At 42.8% G+C, this 25808-nt stretch overlaps 1 protein-coding gene across 3 annotated transcripts in view; it reads left to right on the forward strand.

The window, feature by feature from the left end:
* Positions 1–3129: 3129 nt before the first annotated feature.
* The window catches only part of PTPN1 (protein tyrosine phosphatase non-receptor type 1), a 67036-nt gene continuing 44357 nt past the window's right edge, over positions 3130–25808 (forward strand). For all 3 annotated transcript variants that reach the window (XM_038572592.1, XM_038572593.1, XM_038572594.1), the window contains exon 1: positions 3130–3373. In XM_038572592.1, coding sequence (XP_038428520.1) covers positions 3311–3373 — 63 coding nt within the window. In that variant the 5' untranslated portion in view covers positions 3130–3310. The remainder of the gene's footprint in view (positions 3374–25808) is intronic.

The following is a 25808-nucleotide window of genomic DNA, read 5'->3' on the forward strand; positions in this document are numbered from 1 at the left end:
AAAGTTTTTTAGCTATCATGACACAGGGTCATTTGTTTACTTTCTAAACAGTCATCACTAAAAGAGTCCCAATCATCACCATCAAATCTCTGAGGGATCCCAGGGCTTGGCTGGTTCTAGGCCAGGCCTTGGCAGGAACTGGCAGGACTTTACTGATGAAATCCAAAGCCTCAGAGAGCCGCAGAAGACTTTGGGTTCCTCCTCTCCACTAAATATCAGATGCTTGGGACACAGACAAGAAATCAAGGTTCCTGCTCCCCTGAACACTATAGTGGGGGGCGGGGGCAGGAGAGGGAAGCAAGCCAACAAATAAGAAGGGGAATTTTAAACAGAGGTGAATGCCATGGTGCACGAAACAAGCTCTGTGTCAGAGAGTGGTCAGAAAAGACCTGTCTACGGAGGTGACATATGACCTGAGACCTGAAGGGTGAGAAGATCTCTAAGAAGAGTGGTCCAGGCAGAAGTTACAGCTGGGCAAAGGTCCTGAGGTGGAAACTAGTTCAACGTATTAAGGACTGGGATGGAGTGGAGTATGAGAAGAGGGAAGAGGTTGGGGAAGTAGGCAGGAGCCCATCTTGTGGGCTAGGGTTAGGATTTATTTGGGTTTCACTCTAAGAAGGATGGGGAACTATTGGAGGATTTTATATACTAGAGTCCCATGATCCAAATATTAAAAGCTCTACTGCTATGTGAAGAATGCATACAACGGGATTAGCAGATACCTGAAATTAGGGATTTTATTCAAGATCAATAGCTGTGACAATTTTCACCCTCTGACACGGTAATAGGTTGGGTGTCTCCAAAAAAAAAAAAAAAAAAAAAAGTCCAAGTTCTAACCCCCAGGAATCTAGAATACGATCTTTTTCAGAAATTTTTCTGATGTAATTAATTTAAGGATGTCAAAATGAAATCACCTTGGATTACCTGGGATTGCCAAATCATCCTAGATTAGGTTCCTAAATCCAGTGACAGGTACCCTTAGAGTGAGGCAGGGGAGATTAGGCAGACAGACAACGAGAAGACAGAGAGAAGAAAACCAGGTTAGCGATGAAGACAAGAGACTGGAGCAATACACCACAGGCCACGGAATGACTGAAGGCACTAGGAGCTGCAAGAGGCAAGGAAGCATTCTCCCCTAGAGCCTTTGGAAGGAGCACGGCCCTGCTGCACCTTGATTTCAGACTTCTGGCCTCCACAACTGTTTGAACATAAATTTCTGTTGTTTCAAACTACCAAGTTGGTCACAACTTGTTACGTCGGCTCTAGGAAATTAATATGGCCACGAAACAGCCCAAACTCAGACCCTGCACCAGCCTCCTGCAGCCCCCAAGAACCTGTGCATAGCTTCGGATCCACTCTGAGGCTGTGGCGGTCACTGGGTGCCACTCCCTGCAGGCATGAGGGCCAGCCACCTGAGCTCCAGAGAGACATTAGCTTTATTTACTTACTTAGCTCAGTTCAAGAGGACAGGAATGAACCAGGCCTGTTCTCTGTTCCTCCAAGGACCTCTCAGTTCTGTGAGTTCCAGACAATTTAGCACCCAGATAAACAAGGGTAAGAAGAGTGCAAGAACCTGAAGAGTCCCTTAAATGGCTGAGACTTGAATCAGGCAGCTTCCAAGTATAGGGGTTTCCAAACTTTTTGCCAGAATAGGCATCTTCTATTAATTTTCCCCACGGAATATTGAGTTCCTAAGGATTTTGGCTATCAATCCAACCGCATTTACTCAATAATCACTCATTTACCTTCCTATTTGCTATTATTTGAAAGTATATAATAATGTGGGTGAATATTTGTTGATCCACTCACTATACTAAAAGCGAGATCCATAGCAATACATAAAATCATTCAATCTTCACACCACCTCTATGGGGTGGGTACTTTTATTATCCTCATTTTACGAAGGAGGGAGCAGAAGCAGAGAGAGGGTAGATAATTTGCTCAAAGTTGCACATCTAGCATTTAGTAGAGCTGAAATTTGGACCTAGGCAGCCTGCCTCCGAAGCAAGCATTCTCCTTGGAGTCTTGGTGAAAATCTTGGCTTCCATGCCACTGTGTAATGCTACTAAGGACACGTGATTTTGCCACCGTGCACCTCAGCTTCCTCATCTATAAAACAGGAATAATAATCGTGCCTATATTGCAGGGTTGTTGTAGAAATTAAATGAGAATGTGTAGGTGGAGCACTAGGCACAGTGCCTGCCACTCGAGGAATGAGCTAGAATTCAACCAGTGGTATCAGGAAGCTTCTCCTCTAGGGCAGGCTTGAGATGGGAACAATGAACAAGAGATGATTCCATTCTCTAGGTCCTCTGACCCCATGGAGTTCACAATCTCCATATAATATGCCAGGCCCAGAAATGAATGGCTTCAGGTAGAAGGTGACCTGACCAGCCCAGAAATGAATGGCTTCAGGTAGAAGGTGACCTGACCAGCCTTTCTCGTATGTGCTTTAAAGACCTCAAGTATGGTAGCTGGTAAAAAATACTGATTCCTGGGCACCTGAATCCTTTTAAAGTGGTTCCAGAAATCTGCATTATCCAATAGATGGATGTACCATGCAATCTGTGCTCCACCGAGTTGTCTGGGCAGCATTTCCTTGCTACTTTGAGAAATATTGAAAATCATTCCAAGACCCCGATCCATTCATTCCTGCAGTGCCCAGGACAGGAGACCTCAAGCAGAAATCTTGCGTTTCATACAAGGACAGTACCCACGAAAAGGGGGCAGACGTTTGGCCTGAGGGGCAGCAGGCACGCAGCCCTCGGCCCATACTCCAGCTGGCAGCACTGAGGCCGGGGCCTCGGCGCTGCGGGAAAGATTCACGGCTACTTCAAGGTCACTCTGCGACTCCAAGGGCTGCGTCGAGGCTCGAACCTAAGATCCCCTGGGGCCGTGCAAACCCACGCTGCGTGGGCGGGGCTCCCGGGGTCGCCTAGGCAACGGGGGCGCGCCACGCCCAAGCCCCGAGCCCCGGGGCGGGGGGAGAAGGGAGCGCACGCTGCCTGACGTCTCGCGGGGCCGAGGCCATTTCCCCCAGCACCTCCCCCGGGCTCCGCCCCGCGGAAGTGCTTGCCGACAGTCTCGGGCGCTGATTGGTTCTCCCACGCGGGGGGCGGAGCCTGCGGCAGCGCGGTGCGTACTTCCGGCTGCCGGGTTGACATGAAGAAGCAGCGGCGGCGGCTAGGGCGGCAGTAGCGGCGGGAGTTGAGGCTTGCGGCGGGGCTCCGAGCTGAGAGCGCGGCGCGGCCTAGAGCGGCAGGCGGTACAGTGGGCCCAGGAGGAGGCGCGGCAGCCGCCCTGGCCCGTCATGGAGATGGAAAAGGAGTTCGAGCAGATCGACAAGGCCGGGAGCTGGGCGGCCATTTACCAGGTGGGGTAGCGCCCCGGAGCGCGGCAGGCCCCTCGCTTAGGCCGCGTGAACCTTCCCTCAGACCCCCGGGCCCGGTGCTGCCTGTGGGTCTGGCCCTGCGCTTCCGCCCCGCTGCGTGAGGATTCGATCCGCCGGCGGCACGGGGCGGCCTCCTGTCTCTTTGTCCCCCGGGTGGGCCTGCGTCTCTCCGGGGCCTCTCGGACCCCTTGGATCCCCCCCAGCTCGTATCCTCCAGCCCGGGTGACCTCTCGAGCCTGGAGGCCTCCGGTCGGTGCTCTCCGCGCGGGGCCCTCGCCCCCTGACCCCGCCCCCCTGCTTATCCACTCTTTGTCCCCCGGGGGTTGATGGAACACACGCTCCCCCCCACTACTTCCTTTTCTAGCCTGGACCACCTCAGACGCTCTTCCTTTGTCTCCCTGGGGGGAAAGGGTTACTCCCCCCCTCCCTCCGTCCCATTTCCTTTCCCCTCGTACCGGCGTGTGTCAAGTCCCAAGGATGACAGCCCCCTTCCCCCCCTTCCTGCTCATTCATTGAGTGAACATGAATCGGCGTGCCCATTCCGTGCTGGGCACGGCGCTGGAAGACGGGCAGGACCCTCTTTTTCTCGCCAAAGCTTAGAGTCGAGTGGGGCAGTCAGAAACACGAGCGAGCCCTTTGAGGTTGTGACAAGTGCTGTGAAGAAAACAAGACATCCTAACGGGGTAGAGTCGCAGCCTGGAAGGTGGGCCACCTCCAGGGGGATCAGGGAGGATCTGTCAGAGGAAGAGACGACCGCGCTGTGAGCTGCATGGGGAGCCCCGACATGGTCGGGCCAGAGCGCTTTTCAGCCAGAAGGCCCGCGATACCCACCAGTCTGGGGCCAAAATGTCACCGTTAACGTTTTTTGTTTGTTTGTTTGTTTGTTTTTGTCCCCCACCTCCCCCTTCTCTAAAATAGCTTCTTTTCCCCCCGTGAGCATCTTCTCCTTTTTGTCCTGGCTGAGATGATTGAGCCCTCTCTCCCAGTCCTCCATCTCCCTGTGGGTTACGTGGTTCATAAATAAAAAGTTAGGAAGGTAGGGTTTCTCACCTATCTGCAGCATCAGATTAACAACACGAAAAGGTCTGCTTTCATAAGCAGCTAAATCCTCTAAAGAAAACACGGGCTCCCGATTAAATGTCATTGCGGGGGTTGTGAGGATTAACCACAACCACACTCGGTATTTTAAATAAGCGACGGAGGGAATAGGGAGATTTTGTTACTCGTGTAAAGGGAGAATGCAGTTTATTCTGTTTTCGGCTTATAGGCCCAAAAGGCAAATTGTGAGATCCATCAGCTGGTAGAATTAAAGTCTATTTTGAGCTCCACTTAAAAAGGAAAAAAGCTTTAAGCAGTTCTTTTGGTATGCTTGCCTAACAAAAGCCTTTTTTTGGCAGGCTTGGCTTCATGTGGATTTGCATCAAGCTTATTTTGACAGGATTCTTCTTACTAGAACTGTAATGGATATTAACTTCTTGATAGACTAATATTTGTAGCCACTGTAATCAGTATAAGTGTGCTGAATCAATATGTGAAATTTGTATTCTCTCTAGTCTGAGTTAATTGAATGAATTCCACTAGTGACTTTGAGAACGTGTAGGCAAATTTTCTGCATCAAATTTAATGCAGTAGTGTCTCAGTGGCTTTAAATGAAGAGATTGTTGGCTCAAAGTGTTGATTAGAATATGTGCCCCATCACAAGTGGAGGTGGCCCCCAGGAAGCTTTGGGGAACATCTTCTGTACTGAAACTAAGTTGGCAAACAACAAATTCATATTCTAAAAAGTTCTTGGGAAAAACAAAAACCAGTTCTTGGTTGAATTTTACTACTGTTTTAGGGCAGAGTGGGGAAACCCATCACCCAAGCATTGTTAAGACTGTGTGAGGCATAACCACCAGCATGAAGCATGTTGGTTTTCAGTTGATTTCCCTTGCTGTTCTTATGTTTGTCTGTCACATTTGAACACCAGAAGTTAGTCACATTGCAATGTGTTGAGATTTCCCCAGCTTCTTAGCGGATTGCAGATCCACAAAAGAAGGTGGCTTCTTTTTATTTTAAAGAATTGTCCACTGTAGGCTTTCTCACCTATTCCGTACAGATATTTTTCTTTTCTAAAATTGAAATCAGAATCTCCTCTCAGTTTTAAGTTTAAAAGTGGCTCTTTATGGGGCAACTGTGGCAATTTTAAAAACGTAGAGTTCAAATGACCTCAAGTCCAAAGTGGCAAATTTCCCCAAAGTGTGTCAGTTTGCCAAAACCATTATTTTTCAAGAATTCAAAGAAACGTGTTTATTGTTGATAGAACATAGAAGTAAAAAAATTCGTGCTTTATTACATGTCACAGTGAGGGCAGCCTTTATATAAAGATATTTGGAGCTTGTGTAGTCTATTGTGATTAGAAAAGTGATATATATAATTTTGGCTTAAAATTTTGTAAATGAGACAGTGCAGTTATTTCTTACCATACTTCTTTCCTAACTAAAACAAAAAGATGAAAGACCTTGGAAACAATTGGGAGAAGAACAAAGGGTGAAGTAGACTCGAATGCCATGCCGTAGAATATGGTGGCTTAGGAAACAAATATCTCAGGAGAAGATTCTGTGCTAAGATTCTGTGCTAGCTCAGTTTGATAAAGTGAGCATAACTGTGTTTTTAATAACCTTAATCGTGTAGATACTAATTAGCATTTATATAAGAAGTCAGCTTCGATAGCATATGTAGATGGTTTTAAAAATTGTTTTCTGTCATTTAAGCGATTGTGTGCCTGTTTTGAAAAGTGCTAGTAACACTGAGCCTGAAGTTTGAGTTGGTCTGGCTATGGAGAAGAGGAGAGAGATTGCAGACAGGGGAGAGGGATTGTTTTTTCGGAGCTGATATGAGAGAGAAGAGGGCTGAAATGAATGAAGATAGCTAATGAGCTGCCCTCCGATTGTAGTTTCAGATTTGGGTCAGGTGTTTTGCTGTTTGTCTCATCTCCAGTTCTTTGATTCTCTGCACTGTTCACTATTTTTCACTGTGAATGATGTGATTGTTTCAGATAAAGGAGATTGCAACAATAGCTCGTGACTTGAAGTCAAGATTTATTCCATGTTAGAGGCAGGCTTTGTAAAGTGGGCCACTCTTCCAAATGACATTTGTTTTTATAGCTGCTTTCATTATGAAATACGATCGAATGCCTGACTTAGGTTAAAACCATGTTCTAACAGTTCACTCAAATTCCTTTCTGCTGTATACAGCTTATATTGTTACAGTCCAAGAAGATGAATATGAAAATTTCCTAATTATTTAGAAGTATCATTCTTTTCAGACAAAAAACTGTTTTATGCAGAGGAGAAAGATCTATACACTATGACTCACTTCACTTAAAAAAAAAAGACAAACGGAAATGACATGGAGACATTGGGAAGTTCTAGTCATCTTGAGTGACCCATTAGATCTAAATGTTCTCGTGTAGCCCTGGTTTGAGTGAACTAAATTTAGGTGTCTGATCACCACTTTGGAAATGGTGTGAAGACCTCTGTGATTGTCTGGACTCAGATTAACTGGGGAGCGCAAGTAGAAATAGTGGAGGGGAAGTATTTTTGCTATTATTATTTCTTTGGCATCCCTGGCATATTTATAAGTATACTTTGGTACTTTTGGAAGTATGTAAGCTGTATAAGATCAATCAGTTGGCTCTGAAAAGTCAGCCAGGGGATAATGGTAATGTGAACGATTTTCGGTTGCCAGTGACCTACCATTGGGCTCCAGGCCCTCCTCCCTGTGTTCGCATTTTAGCATGAATGACTCCCCAAAATCTATAAAAAATACCTGGTGTTTTTTTTTTTTTAAGATTTATTTACTTATTTATTTATTCATGATAGAGAGACAGAGACAGAGACACAGGAGAAGGGAGAAGCAGGCTCCATGCTGGGAACCCGACGCAGGACTCGATCCCGGGACCCCAGGATTGCGCCCTGGGCCAAAGGCAGGCGCTGAACCTCTGAGCCACCCAGGGATCCCCAAATACCTGGTATTGAATAATGTCATTGAATGTATACTGAATTTTGTGATAGAAATACATTTAAAAAATGCCCGTAGGGTTTTTCAGACTATAAACCGCTGAGATAATTGTGCCTCTTCTTTTTGTCCCCTCCTCCCTGCCCCTTTTTGAGTTGTCTATTTTCTGATCTTTAGATGAGAGAATCCTTTTGGCAATTTTTGTCTTATGCTGTTTGTTTAATTGCAGGTCTTTTTTGTAAACCTGCCTGCGAGCCTTGCATATTTTGCACAAGCTGCTATTCATCTCTAGTGTTTATGTTAATTTGTTCATTCTTATTACTTTGTCAGTGTGTTAATTCGTTGGTTAATTTTTAACGAGCTAATACTGACAAACAGGCTGGGTTCTTCCTAGGAACCATGTTCAGGGAAAATGGGAAGTCCTAGGTGGGCCTAGCTGTTTCCAAGATGATGTAGTTTGGTACCAGTCATTAGATGTGCACATCTTGAATGTCCATGACTGCCGGGGCTAGTCCTAGATTCCCTCTACCACATTTCATTGATTGGCCACCATGGCATCCTTTCTACCACTCAGGGTCTGGGTCCTCCATTTTTGCCTGTGAGACTCTTGTTTTTATTTATTTTTATTTTATTTTATTTTATTTTATTTTATTTTATTTTATTTTATTTTATTTATTTATTTATTTATTTATTTATTTATTTATTTATTTATTTATTGAGACTTTTGTTTTTAGTTTCACACCACAGAAATGAGGTAAACCTGTAACAAATTAATACGGTCCCATCACAGTCTCACCATGTATATTCTTGGCATTATCCTGGGAATAATTGTGTTAAAAACAGACCTGAGCCTATCCTTCTGTCGAACTCCTTCTAGTGTTTTCATAGTACCTGTAAGGTCCAAACTCCTTAGCCTGACAGCTAGGTTCCAGCCATCCCCTCCTGTGTGCCTTCTCTTCTGGCTGCACTAGAAGGTGCAGGGTCCTCCAGGCTCATCCTTAGCTTTCAGTCTTGGGTCTTGCCCTAGCACTTTGTCCAGGCTGCCTTTCCCACAATCTGGCTTGTGGCTCCCAGCTCAAGTGTGCATCTCCTCACTTTGGATTTTGCTCTTTCTCCTATGTGTGTTTCCAGACAGCTTCATACCTATCTCGTCTGCACCCCTGCTCTTAACGGCTGTGTTTCTTTCCATCAGGGCCTGTGTCCTCTGGAGTCCGAGCTGTGGAGGTCAGCTTTTCTTCCCTCGTTCATCTTGGTGCTGTCTGCACCTGGCATAAGGTGCCTGAGTAATGTGGGGATGAAATTGGTTGGCAGCACCCTGCCAAGCCCTGGCAGTCGAGAGATGAACAAGACCTATTTCCCAGTTCCCATTCTAGGTGGGGAAGGAATGATAGAAACAATTAGATTAGCCTGCATTAGTCCTGATAGCAGAGGTCACTCTTGAAGAAAATCACCACGTTTTAAGGTATAGCCTGCTGAGGCAATTTAGTACCGCCTGCTGTGGTGGCTTGGAAGAAAGGCTTGAATTCTTACCAAGTAGGAGCTGATACCACCAGTTTTATAGGAACTTTACGTTTAATAACAAATTTGTACTTGAATTGAGGTGAACTTAATAGGAAAATTGGAGGTGCTATATCTGTCTAAGAATTACCAAATTACTCTGTCCTCATCCCTGTTGACTTGTTCTCACATGCCTTCTAGAAGGGCTTTGCGTATAGTTGGCTTATAAAATATTTTGATTATGGGATATAAAATATGGTTCTCCATAAAGTAACAACCCTAACAAAGACTGTGATCCACCCCCCCCCTCCCGCAAAGTATAAACAGTAAAGGCAGATGTTTTGGTCTTTGATCAGACCATACTTCGGGGCAGGGGAGAGTAGTTTAATTTTTTGCATTTTGTTTGGTCCCAGCTCTATCATGAAGCATGCTAAATGGGCCCCTTCCTTTGTAAAAATGATCCTGGCCTAACTGATGATGAAGTTCACGTCAAGTAATAAAAGTCTTTAATGTAAACACAGAGAATTTAATGTTCCTGAAGTAATCCTCATGAACACTGTAGTGGTTACGCCGTTTTGTAAGGTGTGTGGGTGTCCACGAGTACAGTTAGGCTCAAAAATGCATAGGAGTTTTATGAGTATTGTTAACGGTTCAAAAGAATTGAGTCCTTTTTCCAAGAAGTATTAAATATTTTTAATAAGTAGAGTTCATTTGATTTAGTAATGTGGGAAAATGAGTAGCACTGACATACAAGATATGCTTGCAGTTTTTCTCTAAGTAGCAATTGGGTGGTTTTTCCTGTAAAAGATAGAGGAACTGATTCTTGAGAATTTACGAAAGATTCAACCCCAGCTAGGTACCCGAAGAGTAGCTGCCCTTTGTGATGTAATTTTAGAAAGAAACCTACATCTGGTCTAAACTTCATTTGAATAGTGTGATAGTTTACACAGCTGCAATGTTTGGGAAGAAAGTACCTAAGTCTCCAGCACTTTAGAAATAATACTTTGTAGAAGTAGGCTTCATAGTTCACGAGCTGCTACCCTTTTAGCTAGGCAGCTTGACATAAACATGAATATCTTTCTAACAGTTTTTAAATTTTGAATGACTGAAAACTGGAAACAAGACCATTTCATGTGGAAGATTCTTTTCTCCCAAGATGAATAGCCAAGGAAGAGTCTAGTCCCCCAAGTCCATTGAGGGGATGTGATACGAGTCACACTGCAGACAGAATAAATAGCAGCTAATAACAAATGATTTTTGGCCTTTAAAAAAAAATGGTGACCTAATTCAGTTTACGGTTCCAAATGCTTAAGACTCTAGCAAGGCAGTCCGTTTTGCACGTAGTCCATAGTAATTAAGATAGAGCTGATGCTTCAAGAAGTTACTTCTGCCATATGGACTCACAAAGTAAACATGGCTGGTTAGCAAAGTGACACTTAATTAAGGTCTGTATTTTCTCTGGAACCTACATGCATTGTTTACTACTCTTAATTTGATACCATGCTGGGAAATTCTCGATCCTAACTTAGGGGTTACTGCTTGTTGAAGTAAACCTTTGGGCCAAAGGGGACTTGTGTCCTGGGCTCCTTCTCTTTTAGATGCACAGGCTTCTTCCCGAAGACTGAGTGAGGCATGTTTTCTTCTACAGATGAAGAAGGAAAAACCTCGGCTGTGTTTGTGGCTTTTGTGGGCAAGCGACACCACTTGCAAAGATAAGATGAGCATAGCAAAACTAGGTTTCCAAATCATGTTTTTAAAATGTATTAGTTAGTGATCCAGAGAAGGAAAACATCTTCCTGACCTGTTATTCTCATGAAATGTTTCTCCCCTGACTTTTTTTTCTTACTTAATGGATTCCTCCTTGGTGCATTTCTTCCTTTTGAGGAATCTCATTTTAAAATTGCCACACTAAGTTTCACTGAACAGCCTAGCAAGATTTTATTCTGAGTCCTGATTACTCAGAAAATTATACACTATGGTGAATTGCTTACAGGAAAGCGAACATCAAGTAATTACTCCAAATAGTTGGAGCTCTCTTAAGAACAAGAGGTTACTTAAAAGTGCCTGCGGATGAAATCACTTCTGAATATAACTTCACTCAAGAGAACAAATAGACAAAACTGCATTTAACATAATGTGGTAAATTAGCTTTAAATTCTCTTGATGGTTAAACATTTGTCACCGTTATATTTATCTCTTTTAGATTTTGTCCTGCTTCATTATTCAAATAGGGTTAGCTTTGCTTCTGCAAGGGCGAGGGAAAGAAATGCTTTCACTAGGTCATAAATATTTGTGGGGCATCCTTTTGCAGGGAGAGGAGGCGCCTCTTAAAAGACTTTGTGTCTTCTGTGGGGGGATATTCTGTTTCGTATTTCTTTGTTGTGGCCCTTTGGCTTTGTTTTCCCTCTGTTCTGCACTGTATTGTAAAGGCAGCTGAAAGTTGGGAGCATCTAGGAGCATAGCTGTTATTGTTCTCCACTACCTGGATACAACATCTCTGTTGCCAGGGGCTTTTGGGTCATCCTCAGGGGTGGGGTGAAGGGGTACAGCGGAATGGTGCAAAATCAGGAAGTTGCATTAAACCACATCAGGTTTACAAGCCCAGAGCCACATTTCTGGAACCGTCCCCAGTGTACAGGTGATTCAGCTACACCAGTGGATAGCTGGTCCCATCTTTTAGGCAGTCCTTGAGAAGCCACGTCCCTGTGGTGCTGGGTTTTAATGGATCCTTTATGCACCTCTCATGGTGCCATCTCTAAGTATAGTAAATGTTCCTTCACCTCCCACTACCAGTTTTTCTTATTGTACCCAGGAATTATTAGTGTCATATGTGGTTTTTTATTTCATCGTTCTAGCCACAGCACCCAGGTCTACTATACACCATTATCTGTCTGCCTGTCAGAATGCTTCTGAGTGACAGTCCTGAGCACACAGAGGCAGTTGGCAGGTTCTACACTCACCTTTGATGAACCACTTGTTTGTCCTTTGTGAGCTTGTATTTCCTCCAGAAAACTTATCCAAACATCATCATCATGCAGAGAGAATCACTGCAAAAGGTTAACAAACCTAGTACTTTTTTTTTTTTTTTTTTATGAACCTGTATTTGTCAACTGAGTTTCCTTTTGCAACTTGTTCCCCTACTTGATGACGAGAAACTTTTGTTTCCCAACAGACTTTGTTTGTTGGAAGCTGTTGTTTTTGAAAGTAGGAAATAAATGGTTTTAGGAGATGGGGGCAAGCTTTGGTTTGGAGTAGGAGTCTGGTGTGTCCCTAGTTCTTGGTGTGAAACGCAGCTGGAGATGGGTGCGGTCTGTCCTCTAAAATTTCCTATCTTCAGTTTGGGGAGGTGGTTACTGTTCTAACCACTTAAGAACTGAACTGCATGGTACGTGTTTTACTTACAGGGCAAAACTTAGCTCTAATGGTTTGCCTTGTACTTGCCTTCAGATTAATAAAATGTCATTTTTTGGTAATGTTTACACGTTGGGCCTGTTTTAGAAGGAAGAAAGGATACAGCTGAAGTTAAAGGCATAAGTTGGCATCACACCGTTAGTTTTGTAAATGCCTTTAATGTTGATTTTTGTAGGTTGATCTTAAGGAAGTGATAAGTATGTTAGGTTATTTGTGGTTTGAGCTAATTTTAGTCTGCTGTTCACAGCTTGCTTTATATCCTTTGACATTAAAACATGCTTTCTAGAAAGACAGATTTTGAATGTAGGACACACTCTATATTCTCCATTGTCCTGCATTTCACAAAATATTTTCTTGGTATTTTGGAAGTTGGACAGTTTGAAGCATAGTAACATTCTTTTGAAATCGTTAATTCCTTTGCTTGGTGATGTCTTTACTTTTCCAGTGAGTAAATTAGATTATTTCATAAAGGCTTGGAACTCTTGCTCCAAGCTGGTGGCTAAAAGGGCACAGTTAATATTAGAGGATTTTTAGAAGAGCATAACTGACCCTGAGATGTACTACTGAAGCGAGGGTTTGATTGGCTGTGTATCAGAAACCTTCTCCACCCTGTCTCCTTGGTTGATAGGGTCTTTTGCTCCCAGGGGCTAGGTCTTACATCCCTCTCTGGTGCTGATTAGTTTCACACAGGACAGTTGTGTTTCTAGGCTTTGGTCTCAGGCTGCCTTGCTACCACCCTTAACCAACCACGATGAACAGACACCTCTCTGGGGATTTGTGAGGTAATGGAAAAAGACGGCTGGGTTCGGGTTCTCAGTTGGCCTTGACTGTTGTGGGTCCTTGAAAGAGTTACATGCAAGATGGTGATGAGACGAGATAGCTGTACAGCATGACTCGAAGCTAACATTCTACAACTGCGGGGTCACATGAGGAGCCAGGAGAATGGGGCACCATTTCTGGAAAACTTGAGGGTTTGTGTCCTCTCTTGCTAGATTTGATAGCTTTATATGTTACGTGATTCTCCCTTATCTAAGAGGGAGATGGGTCTTTAAATTTTCATATTAACTTAAAACTTTAAGAATCCATTATTATGTCCTTAAAAATAATAAAAATGCTCAGTGAGGCCACAAATCAGATTATTTTATAAAACTACTGCATACCACATTGTTGAATGTCATTTCCTTAGAAAATCCTTTTTATGTCTAAAAAGGATTCGGGTTTTGTAATTGGACTAATATCTCCCATTCAAGGAAGAAATGCAGTCTGATCCATGTTCTACCCTCTTTCGTAATAAAATCCAGTAAATGGCTAATGTTTATTGAATTCTCTATGCTCTAGGCACTGTGCAAAGTGCTTTACATGCAGTACCATGTATTATACACCATAAATTGTTCTTTAGTAACAGGAAATACTTTAGGAGGACAATTAGGTGTCAGAGCCTTGATGATGTTCTCTGCTTCAGATCTCCTGTGTCCTGAATCCAGCTTGACAGTGGCATTGTGGCCATGCTCACACTGGTGCCCAACTGCAAAGAGAGACAAAGAATTGTGCTAATAACTAAAGTCTCCTGATTTAGTAGGTCATAGAAGAGATAATTTGTAGATTTAGACCTTTACCCAGTTTTCTGTCCTCTTCCCTAGATATCACAAACTGGCCACCCATGGTCCTACTTCACTTGGTCTGCGCAGTGGGTTTTTGTTTTTTTGTTTTTTTAAAGAGGAGTATAAATTTTTGTCATTGTTTCTAAATCAGGAGAAGTCATATACAAATCTGGATTTCTGGTCTTCTCTTGAAAAATCTGAAGACTATGCTGTCTGAGCTCACCTTGGCAGTGGTCTGCTAGGCTGAGGGGCATCACTCATGCTGGACAGACGTGTGTGTGTGTTCTTCAGTTTAGCACAGCTTCATGGCAGGTCACACTGCCCTCCCTTACACGAACCACCCACCCCTGCGCTTGAGTTTGCAGCCTCTAGTCCAAGTTGGGTTTTTTCCTTGGCATTTGATACTAGTATTAGAATTTTAAAAAAAGATTTTATTTATTTATTCATGAGACACACACAGAGGCAGAGACCTAGGTGGAGGGAGAAGCAGGCTCCCTATGGGGAGCCCGATGTGGGACTCCATCCCAGGACCCTAGGATTACAACCTGAGCCAAAGGCAAATGCTCAACCACTGAGCCACCCAGGTGCCCCTAGTATTAGAATTAAGATGATTTTTATAAGATGTTTAGTCTTGCTCTAAGTAGCTGGTATGCTGTTACGGAAGATCAAAGCAAGGGAGGACTAGCCAGAGATAGTTTGATTGCTAGTGTGAAAATGCCTGTGAGAGTGCCCTTGATATTAAAATCCAGGATGAAATCTTAAACCAGGTGCTTCTTCCTGCCCTTCCCCTTTCCCTCTTCATCTTTAACCCCCTCTGCTATTTTGAGGAAGTTGGAAACTGCCACCATTTTTTCCACCTTGGGTGACTGAATGTAAGTGTATTTTTGTCCCATGTTCAGTTATTTCCACGAACTATTTTTGATGACCAACTTGGAAATTAAATTGGGATTTGATATAAAGAATGAGTTGCCCAAATATGCTTGCATTGAGAAACCGAAGTAGTGGTGTTTTTGTTTTTTTTAAGATTAAATTGATTATTTTATTAAAGTGACATCTATAGAAGCAAAATATCTAATATTTTAATGTATGTTCCACCTACCACATAAATGATTCTAAGTGTCACAAGTAGAATTCACTTAGCTTGAAGTAGTGGTGTTTTAATGACTTGTGACTTGGTTAGGTATGGTACCATTTTCATGTGTCTGAACTCATGATTAGATGGTTTTTCTTCCTTACTCTTTCCAGGGATGAAATAAGTGGTGTCCATGATATAAGTAAAATAAATAAATATACATTCAGGTTACAAAGAATGTGTGTTGTTAAATCTCTGTTTAGCTACTGAAGGACATACTGTATTGTAGGTCATTCTTTTTCTTTGATCCTTCTTGAGCATCTATTCCATAGAGGTATATTCTATTGACAATTCAGAGCAAGGAATAGATAAAGAAGATTCTTTACCATTAGAAAACAGTCAAGGTCTTCATTCTAAGTTGAATCCCAGAAGGGAATCCCAAAACCAGCTTAGTGTTTAGTAACCCTAAATCATGTATGGGATGGCATTAGCCATTTTATACTTTTTTTGTACAGTGAAATCAAAATCAGTGACCTAAAGACCAATTTCTCTGTGAAGCTTTTCATCCACCCTCATTTCCTCTCTTTTCTAGATTTTAAGCTTCTTGCAGGCAAAGTCCATTCATTCAGTCATTCAGCAAATATATGGACAGCTACTGAGTGCTAGGGCCTCACTAGATGATGAGGATAAGTGGTGAGACACCCTTGGTCCTTGCCCTAAGAAGCTTCACAGTCCAGCCAGCAAAGGAGCTGAATAGAGATAGTTCTAGTTCAGAGTGATAAGAGCTCTCAGAGGCCCAGAGCTCATGCTAGGCCCAGGGCACATCCAGATAGAGGTAGTCAGTTGGGATTGAAAGCAGGAAAAACAGATGGAGGAGCTGTCCAGGAAGGATAATATATAAAAATAATAGACGTCTAATTGGAGATCCCAAGAGCAAGCAGGAGTGAGCCCTGTTACATTACCAGCATTTTGTGAAAGCATGGGAACATATTTAACTTTCTTCCTCTTTGGTTTTAACCTTTCTCCTTCCATCTCTAGCACAAATTCATATGTATTGTATACCTCCCCCATATATATTTCCTTTTTCCTTTCTTTTCTGTTTCCGGTGCCATTACTTCTTACCTTAACTGCGCTAATGGACTCTGAACCCTTCTAATAGGATGGCATAGTGGAGGTTACATTATGCCATTGACCATACCCCACCTTGCAATGAAGTCATCTGTGTAGATGTATTCAGGAGGTTTGTGTGCCATCACCTTACAGCCTGAGAGCACCAACCATAGTGGGCTGCACTTAGTAGGCAAATAAATGTAGTATTCATTGCTATGACTGATAACTTTGGTGTAAATAGTTTATGCAGATCCTCTACGGTCTGTACAAAAAGCAGAATTATTGTATTTTTTTTAAAGATTTTATTTATTTATTCATGGGGGGGGGGGGCAGAGACACAGGCAGAGGGAGAAGCAGGCTCCATGTAGGGAGCCCAACGTGGGACTCGATCCCTGGTCTCCAGGATCACACCCTGGGCCGAAGGCAGTGCTAAACCACTGAGCCACCCGGGCCACTCACATTATATATTTTAATAGGCAAAAAAAAAAAAAAAAAGATTCTTTAAAAGAATCTTTAAGTATAAGCCTGATTCACTAAGAATAAATTGAAAATATGTGGTTAGACCCCTGATTTGCAGCTGACACTATGAGAATAAAGGTCTCAATTATTCATTGTGAATTTTAAAGGATATTTTTAATGGCGTTGGCTGGTTTATCCCATTATGTGGTCTGTTTATTAACAGGTTATGGTACACAGATGGCTTTGTTTGAGTGATTCTTTCAAGTACCTTATAAAATAACTTAAATTTGCTGATAATTATCCTTTTAAATGGCTTAGAGGCTTTAATTTTTAGGCATTTATTTATTTATTTACTTTTTAATTTTTAGGCATTTAAACACTTGGGATATGATTACAAATTCTGAGTCTATGATTGCTTAAGTTTAAACACAAAAATGATGATCTTGAGAAATTGAGGGATTTATCGGTTGCTGCCTGATTCTCATTCACATACTTACTATGCCTTCCTTGCTGTGGAAACGGTCAGAATTGCTGTCTCCGAACCATTAAGATTGTGAGTCCTCTTCTAACTGTGTACAGAAGTTGTCCTGGATGTGATAAGAAAAAGTAGTCATTGATTACTGATTACTTAAAGATTTGAAAAGGAGAGTTTTTTCTTATCCTTAGATGATGAGAATAAAAGACATTTTGACTATTTCTCTTTTATTTTTAAAAAAGATTTTATTTATTTATTCACGAGAGAGACACACACAGAGAGAGAGAGAGAGGCAGAGACACAGGCAGAGGGAGAAGCAGGCTCCATACAAGGAGCCCGACGTGGGACTCGATCCTGGGTCTCCAGGATCATGCCCTGGGCCGAAGGCGGCGGTAAACCACTGAGCTACCTGGGCTGCCCTATTTCTCCTTTAATAGTGAGTGGGATGATTAGGTGTGTGTGCATGTATTCTTCTGGTTTTATTTTGAAATCATGTCTGTGTCTGTAGAACATAGTAGAATAGGGATCCCTGGGTGGCGCAGCGGTTTGGCGCCTGCCTTTGGCCCAGGGCACGATCCTGGAGATCCGGGATCGAATCCCACGTCAGGCTCCCGGTGCATGGAGCCTGCTTCTCCCTCTGCCTGTGTCTCTGCCTCTCTCTCTCTCACTGTATGCCTATCATGAATAAATAAAAATTAAAAAAAAAAAAAGAACATAGTAGAATAGATATATGGAATAGAAAAAGAATAGTTCATAAGCCTCTAAACAGAATCACTAAAACATAGCTATTAAATGGCCAAAATATTGCAGAAGATAGTGGCAGAAGCAACCTTTTTTAAGGTGGAAGTGAATAAGAAAGAATTATAAAAAGGCATTCTTTTATAAAGTCCAGACTCTGGGTAAGACCCCTGGTTCATTGATGCTGCTTTGTCTTCACTTTACTAAGGAAAGTGAAAGCAGGGCAGCCCGGTGGCTCAGCGGTTTAGCACTGCCTTCGGCCTAGGGCATAATCCTGGAGACCTGGGATCGAGTCCCACATCGGGCTCCCTGCGTGGAGCCTGCTTCTCCCTCTGCCTGTGTCTCTGCCGCTCTCTCTCTCTGTCTGTCTCTCATGAATAAATAAAATAAAATCTTTTTTAAAAAAAAGTGAAAACATTTGGGGTTGGAGGAGAGACGTACATAAGGGGTGTGTGAATCTTAATCTTAGGAACCTGGATCTAGCTTTCCTCCTAGTCAATAAATTGGATTCTCCAATTCTCCAAATTGCGATATTGGAGAAACGTTTAATTACTTGCCTGTATTATGCTAGTTGTATTTTTCAGGAGTCCACCTGCATCCCTACCTGCTCATCTTAATTTAGCTGGCTCACAGTGTATCTCCTGTTCCAAGACTGCTGTCACCCCTGGGCTATGTCCATGTTCATTTGGGCAGTCCAGCCAGCATCCTCACCTTGTGCTTGGAAATTGCATGGCCCTCTTCTTTTGCTGCCTTCCTCCCGTAGGCAAGTGTTGGTCCTTGCAAGCTTCTCTGCATCAGACACCTCATCAAACTCAGACCCTGCACTCTGTGGTCATAGCCTCTTATGCTTCTACACTCCCCTCACTCAGTCACTTCTCCACCTCTGGGTTTTCTCCATGTCCAGATTTTCAGCTGCTTCTTTCTCAGCCCCAAGTCCTCTCTCCTCTTCATGACAGTGGTCATGGCTTGAAACACTGTCTCTCCGACATTCTTAACCTTTCGCTTATCTGCTTACCATCAGCATACGTCATCAGCCTTTCTCTTCCTGCACCTAGGTTCCTGAGTGCTAAGGGAAAACAGTCTTCTAAGTGGAGAAAATCCTCCAGTCTTACAGGTTAAGCCATTAGGAATCTAGATCTGTCTCCCTCAGCTCCTGGCTGTCAGCTCTGAAACACTGCGGTCAGCCTTCCTTCTTATCTCTCTCACAAGAAGAGACCCTTTGTTCCCATCTCTGGCAGTCCTTATGTCTGTACTCTTGACCCCTTCCCATCTCACCTGTTCAAGGCATCTTGCCGTAACAGGTTAGTGATCTTTTAGGTATGTGTCCTTAACCCTCCCTCTCTCGTCCTCTTACTTGAACCAGTTAGACATTCTCAGGCTTCCTTCAGCTGTGGCTCTCCCTCTAGCCACTGCTGTTTAGTTTCCTTCTCCATTTGAAATGTCTGAAATAAATAGGCCACTGTGTCCATTGTTCACCTTCCAGCCACTTTGACTCAGGGAAGTTAGGCTCCACCCTACCAAGCCACTAAAATAATTCTGGGGAAGGTCACTGTTAGCTTATGTGTTGCTGATACAACGGATTCTTTGCATCCTTATCATAGGACCGTTTAACATGGCTGACCTCTCTTTGCTTCTTGAATTTTCTCTAACCCTGTTTCCATAACTTGCTCTTACTTCCTTTTTCTTTCTTTTTGTAGCTTCTGTTTCTCTAGCTAATCCTCACTCTCCCTCTTGGGCTTCTTCTCTGATCCTCTTGTGGGGAAGTTCCTCAGGGGTCCCCCCACACTGCTCCTTTTAATCTGACTCTGTTCTTCCGGGGCTGTCTCAGCTATTCACTCAGGAAGTTGTAATGGCCCTTGAATTCAGAGCATGCATGTACACATTCTTGCACTCTGGTGCAGCTTTCAAAACACTTTTAGTTCCTGAAATGATGATGCTCTCTGTCTCTCACAGAGCCTTTACATGTACTGTTTCCTCTGCTTAGAACCTTCTACCTTACTAATTCTAGTTCTTCCTTTCAGTTACATTTTAGGCATCCGCTTTTAGAATACTTTCTCTGATTTCCCCAGATCCAAGTTAGGTACCTCTTACAGGGCTTCCCATGGCCCTCATATTTCCCTTTTCATAGCATGTTGTGTGGTTATACTGTAGTCCTACCCACTATTCTTTAATTGCCTGTATACTGACCAATTTCCAAGTCATCTGTCAAGTCTTAAAAGAGTCAGGGCTGCTTTTGTCTCAGGCATTTGTATCTCTCAGTACCCACTGTAGCACCTGGCACATAGAAAATACCCAGTCAGTCATTCCTGAATGAGTAGATGAGCCATGCTATTTAGAATGTTCAAGAATTGGGGTGCCTGGGTGGCTCCATCCGTTAGGCATCCGAGTCTTGGTTTCAGCTCAGGTCATGATCCAGGGTCCCGAGATCGAATCTAGTGTCGGGCTCTGGGTTCAGGGGAGTCTGCTTGAAGTTCTCTCTTTCCCTATCCCTATGCTCCTCCCTGCCCCCCAAAAAAGAAAGTTCATGAACTGCTTGATAAGGAGGCATCAAGTTTATAGTATTGTAGGAACCATGTGTTTCTGACCCACCATCAATATAGCACACACTGTTTTCTCTATATGCTTTATATTAATTTCCTGTGTCTGACATACCCTACCTCCCCCAGTGAGATTGGAAATTGCTTCTGAGTGACAACCATGTGTAATCTCCCTCACAGTGCCTTATATGTCCTCAGACTTAATTTTGTTGGGCCTGAACGCAGATAGATTTTTACATCCACATATATACATACTACACTTAACAGAACAAAGTCCCATCTGTAGTCTTTCCTTGTCTTCCTCAGCTGGCCCTGCCTCTCTACCATGCACAGACCATGCCACTCTGGAGGAGCGATTTCCCTGTGGCTAATTAGCTGTTGTGTTCCAGCATGCTGGCCAAGTATGAGAGACGGCCGTGGTATGAAAGTCTCTCTTGCTCAAACTTCATGGGTTTGGTAGCCGGGACTGACCAATGCTGACAGGAAATAGAGGCATTTATTAAAAGCCAGAGAGTTGTCAACTTGCAGGAAGCAAAGCTCTTGTTAGCCTATGATTTTGTGGTTGGTTTGGTGCAACTCTGTAAAAGTAAAGAACTAGGCAAGAATGGGGGCTGTGTGCTTGGGTCTCTAAAGTTAGATCCTTTTTCCTATGTAAATTGCCTTTAGAGTTTCATTTGTTTGGAATTTCCTGAGATTTGGATCTTGCCAGAGAGTTCATAGCAAAAAAAAGTCTGGGCAGGTGAAGCATTTGCATCTGAGACGAAATCACTGTTTTTGTTTTTAACTTGTTTCTTAACATATTATCCTTGGTTCAGCCCTGAAGATTATTCTATTATTTGTGGATTTTAACCTTTCCCTCATCTTCTGGGTCTTATGAAACAAGCAGTATTATTTGAATGGAGAAGAGGAGGAGAAGAATAAAAATAAATGTGAAAGCCTTCTTTCTTGCCTGGGCAAGCTCAGCTTTATAGCTTGGAGCAGACTGACACATCTAGTCTGCTGAAGGGATACTTATGGTTGGTTTGGCTTCTTACTTGATTTTTTTCCCCTTAGGTTTGTCTTTTAAACTGGAATTTTTATGTGAATGTAACCAAATTTAGAATAGAAACACTTAATTTTATCATTTGCAGAGCACTTTTTGCAGAGCACCTATTTTAAAACACAGACATTATAGTAAACGACTTGGGATGAGGATTGTTTTAAAAGTGAACTGAGACACAATGTGATTCAGTGGTCGCAGAGTGGACCTCTGACCCGAAAGGAATCCTGTTCTTCCTGGTCCAGCGGCCTTTCCTCCAGATGTGTTACCTCCCTGGAGCCCCAGGATTTCCTTTTGTCAGAGTAATTAAGTCTAAATGGAGTAGAGATTTCTTGTTGGATTATAGCACTTGGCCTGCCTTCATTCTGCTTATATCAATTAGAGCAACAGATCTGAATCCTCAGTGTTATTTACCAAATTGATTGTTTGGTTGTTTTTTTTTTTAAGTAATCTTTACACCCAGTATGGGGCTTGAACTCACAACCCTGATATCAAGAGTCACCTACTCTACTGACTGAGCTAGCCAGGTACCCCCATTTACCAAGATTTTTTTTAAACATAAAAATGCCTGTAAATGAGGTTGAAGGCCAGAGGTAGAAGAGTTAAGAACAGAGTAGGAAATAGCTTTAAAGACAGGGCTGCGGGCAGAAGTCTTATAAAATGTGTTGAAGATTGTGTGGGAAGCAATAAGCATTTGTGTTCCAGTGTGTTGGGTTCAAGCATATTTATTCAGTCCCTGTGTTGCAGTCTGTGGGTTACTGAGTCCCCACCCACAATCATACTCTTTTTGTCTAGTTGTCCCCCTTGTCCCCTCCTCACCGCTCCCCAAACCCCCCCCCCCCCCACCATGGCTACCGCAACCACCACTAGCAATTACCAACATGTTGGATCTTGAGGTTGCTTCCCTATAAGGATACAGGGCATGTGGTGTTGGCTATAGACATGGTAACCAAACTCTGTGGGTTCTCTCCTGTGTACCTCGTGACGTTTGACGGGACTGCAGACTAGCAATAAACTCTGCCTCTTCTGCTGTCTGATCCATCTGTCGTTGATCGCTGCCTCTGCATTTAGGGTGCATCGGTGAGCTGCCAGTGCCAGTTGAGGAGGATGGATGCTTGAAGCAAGCACAGGCTTAAGTACGTTGGGAGAGATGTTAATAAACAGCTTAACTACAGGATGTCTGTAGAATAGACAGGGTCAGTTGGTGGCAAAATTTCGTGTTCGTGAGTTTTGCTTTTTGTTTTTTTAATATAGCCCTTTTTAAATCAACCGGCCTGAGTAAAAGCCATGGCCAGTCCTCTGTGCCATGGAGTACCTCAAAATTTATTACTATCCAAAGCATCCCTTTAAATCTTATTTGGGTCAGTTCACAGTAACTATGTTCAGATGGATGTTTCTGGCTGGCATAGAGTCAAAATGGTAACCAAGCATGAAAGTACAGACAGTCCCTAATACACAAATGTGTCTGCTTCAAACGTTTGAAAGTTGGTTGTCTGGGACTTAGAACATATTTTTCTATAGGATCAGTGTTATGATAGTGGTTAAGTTCAAGCTCACCCATGGAAACTTTTTAATCTGCAGTACACCTGAAATATTCCTATTAAAATAATAAGTAATTTCCCCCATAAAATTGGTGTATGTGATAATGATTAATATTACACATGTAGTGATTTTGCAAATAACCATTCTGGATTCTGTCTAGGGGGTAATAGGTATGTGTATGTGGGGAGAGTGGGTATGGGTATGTATTAATATATCCCCTTGTCCATGCAACACTGGCAGTCAAAGTGATTTTTCTCTTGGTTTCCATGTAAGTATAGACTCCCATGGATTTTGGAGGCAGGCCAGATTCAGGGATACAGGGGGTAGATGAGAGCCGGAGAGGTACATGGTTAGGCCAGAGTTTCTGAGGCTGAAGAGCAATGATAGCTCCTACGGACTCTTTTGGGCCTGGCTATCTTTTTCTTATGCCTTTTTGTGTTCTTCTGAGGTCCCCAGGCATTGGCCTGTTTTTTCCTTGGTTGCCTTTTTTTTTTTTTTTTTTTTTTTTTTTTGCTTCTGAGTAGGGTCTTTGTCTCTGGTCTATAACTGAGTACCCTACCCATCTCTTGCTTTTGAAAAATATATATAGTCTTTTTGAGGTTTTCTAAATTAAATGTTGCAGCAGAGTTATCACATGTTATTTTTGCTGTGAGAAATTATAGAATCCCAGATGACTAAACTTTATAAACCAAATGTATTTCAGTCTCCTCCTCTACTGTAGATACCATTGCAGAAAATAACTTTTATTTAACATCGCCTCCCTTGGTTGTCTTTCTGATTTTTTATTCGTTTTCAGAGAAGATCTTTCCATGACAGTACATGACATTATATAGTGCACTTCCTATTTACACCTTCTAAAACTGTCTGCTGCAGTTTTTCAGAGTCCAAGATGTCTTCTGCCAGGAGACAGGATAAACCTTGGGGTAGGTCTTGACTGTGATCTCTTATGGCTTGACTCCTGTTTCATATGGTACAAAGACAGTCTGTCTTTTTGGGTAAGGACTGGCAGAGCATAAGGCAGTCTAGCAAACGGGACCTGGAAGAGGACTAGATGGCACAGCAGGGCTTGGCCCTGGTGGTGTGGTAGAAAAGTGTTTGCTCCAGGGCTGTCCTCTCCTGCAGATATTACATCCCTCTCCATGAACACATTGGTACTTCATCCTGAACCTCATTTTTATCCTCCACCAAACACTACTAAAATGCCAGGACATTGGGCTGTTAGCTGATGGAGAGAGCAGGCCTGAGTGGTCCACTTTAGCAGCTCACACTTCTAAACTGGCTCATGGAGATTGGAGAGCTGGAGGTTCCCTGCTTATTCATATCCAGCTTTTTGTCCCTGACTTGATGGCTGCTGTTTCCCTTTTGGGCAGGTTTGACATACTGCTTCTGAAGGGTTCAGTCTGGCATCATTGTAATCAGGAAGATGGGTCAGGTGGAGCTGAAGGAGGAACGTGGCAGCTCCCCAGAGCTACAGATTGCTCCACAAGTGCATTCTGGCATAGTATGATGGAAGTTTCTGGTATTTTTTTCCCCTTAATAATCATGGGCACAGAAGGGGCGTGGGGGTGTGTCTGGTCATAGAAGCTGTCACAAACAGTGGGTCTTGCTTTTTAGCAAATCTTACCCAAATGAGAGTTGAGATTTTTCTCTAATTTACTAACATTTCTTCTGAAAATGTATAATTATTTTTTCCAGAAAATCACTTAAGCTCTTAAGTCTTTTTTTAACCTGTGCAAGTATGCTATATTCTTTTAAAATGGGATCAGCAGTAGGATAATCTAAAAGATTTTATATATTTTCTACTACACTCTTTTTGTATTAAATAGGTTTCTGTAGACTTTTGCATGCTTTTTTGAGAATGTGTTTTGTGACATAGACCACTGTTTTATCTTGTAAGCTTGATTTTTTTTTTTAAACCAGTAAACATTATTTTTTCTGCTTCGAGAAATCCATTGGGTAATTATAAAATCAGTGGATACTTAGATTTACATGTCTGTCCATAGTTGCACTAACTCAAAACCTAACCTTCAACTCTCTGATTTACCTTACATCCAGCTGATGTTCAGGTCCTCTGCCTTCATCCTCGGTTGTATGTCTGAACTGCTTCCCTTTCCTCCTGATCTCTTCCCTTGCTGGCGTCCAGGCCCTCCTGGTCTCTGGCCTTTTACAGTTGCCTTCAGCTGCTTCCCTCTCTTGGCCCTGGTCCATTGGAGGAATCCTTTGCCTATGGGGAAATCAGGATTTGGTTATGGAAAGCCACTAGAAAGAATATCCGTCAGCTTCTGACATGCCAAACTGTGTTTTTTGCAGCATGCTATGCCTTTTTAATACTTAGAGCATTTTATATGAAGTAATATTTTTACTCCTTATGTGTGTTTATTTTCTTCTTAGCTGGCACATGAACCCTCTGAGAATATGGATCGTGTCTTTCACATCTTTGTGTCCTCAGTACCTGAAGCACTATAGTGTCTGGACCAGCATTGCCGTGTGGACTTGCATCGAGCACACACTGAACCTTCCCGAGTTAAACTGGGCATAGTGTCGTCCTCCCCCCAGTAAACAAAAAGAGGCATTCCTTTAAATAACCACATTATCCTGTCCACACTGTGGTGTCCTCTGTAGGGAAACGGAGGCTACAGTTGAAAGAGAAACAAGAGGTTAAGATCTAGGCTTCTAAATAACGGAGGTTTCTCTGCTGGCAGTTGAAGGTATTTTTCCCAGGGCTAATCTTCATTGCGTGCAGTTTGCTTCTCGCTATAACTATAGAACTTAGTTGCCGTATCGGATTGGATTCTGTCAATCCTTCAGAAATGCTTGTGGAATTAAATGAACCATATGAAGGACTCAGCACTTAAGAAGTAATCTACCTAACAATTATTCTTGAACAGAAGAGTCCTCTAATTTTCCCTATAAACCATTATGACGGCAATCCATAAC

Source organism: Canis lupus, chromosome 24 (assembly GCF_011100685.1).
Source record: "Canis lupus familiaris isolate Mischka breed German Shepherd chromosome 24, alternate assembly UU_Cfam_GSD_1.0, whole genome shotgun sequence".
Classification (NCBI taxonomy): Eukaryota; Metazoa; Chordata; class Mammalia; order Carnivora; family Canidae; genus Canis; species Canis lupus.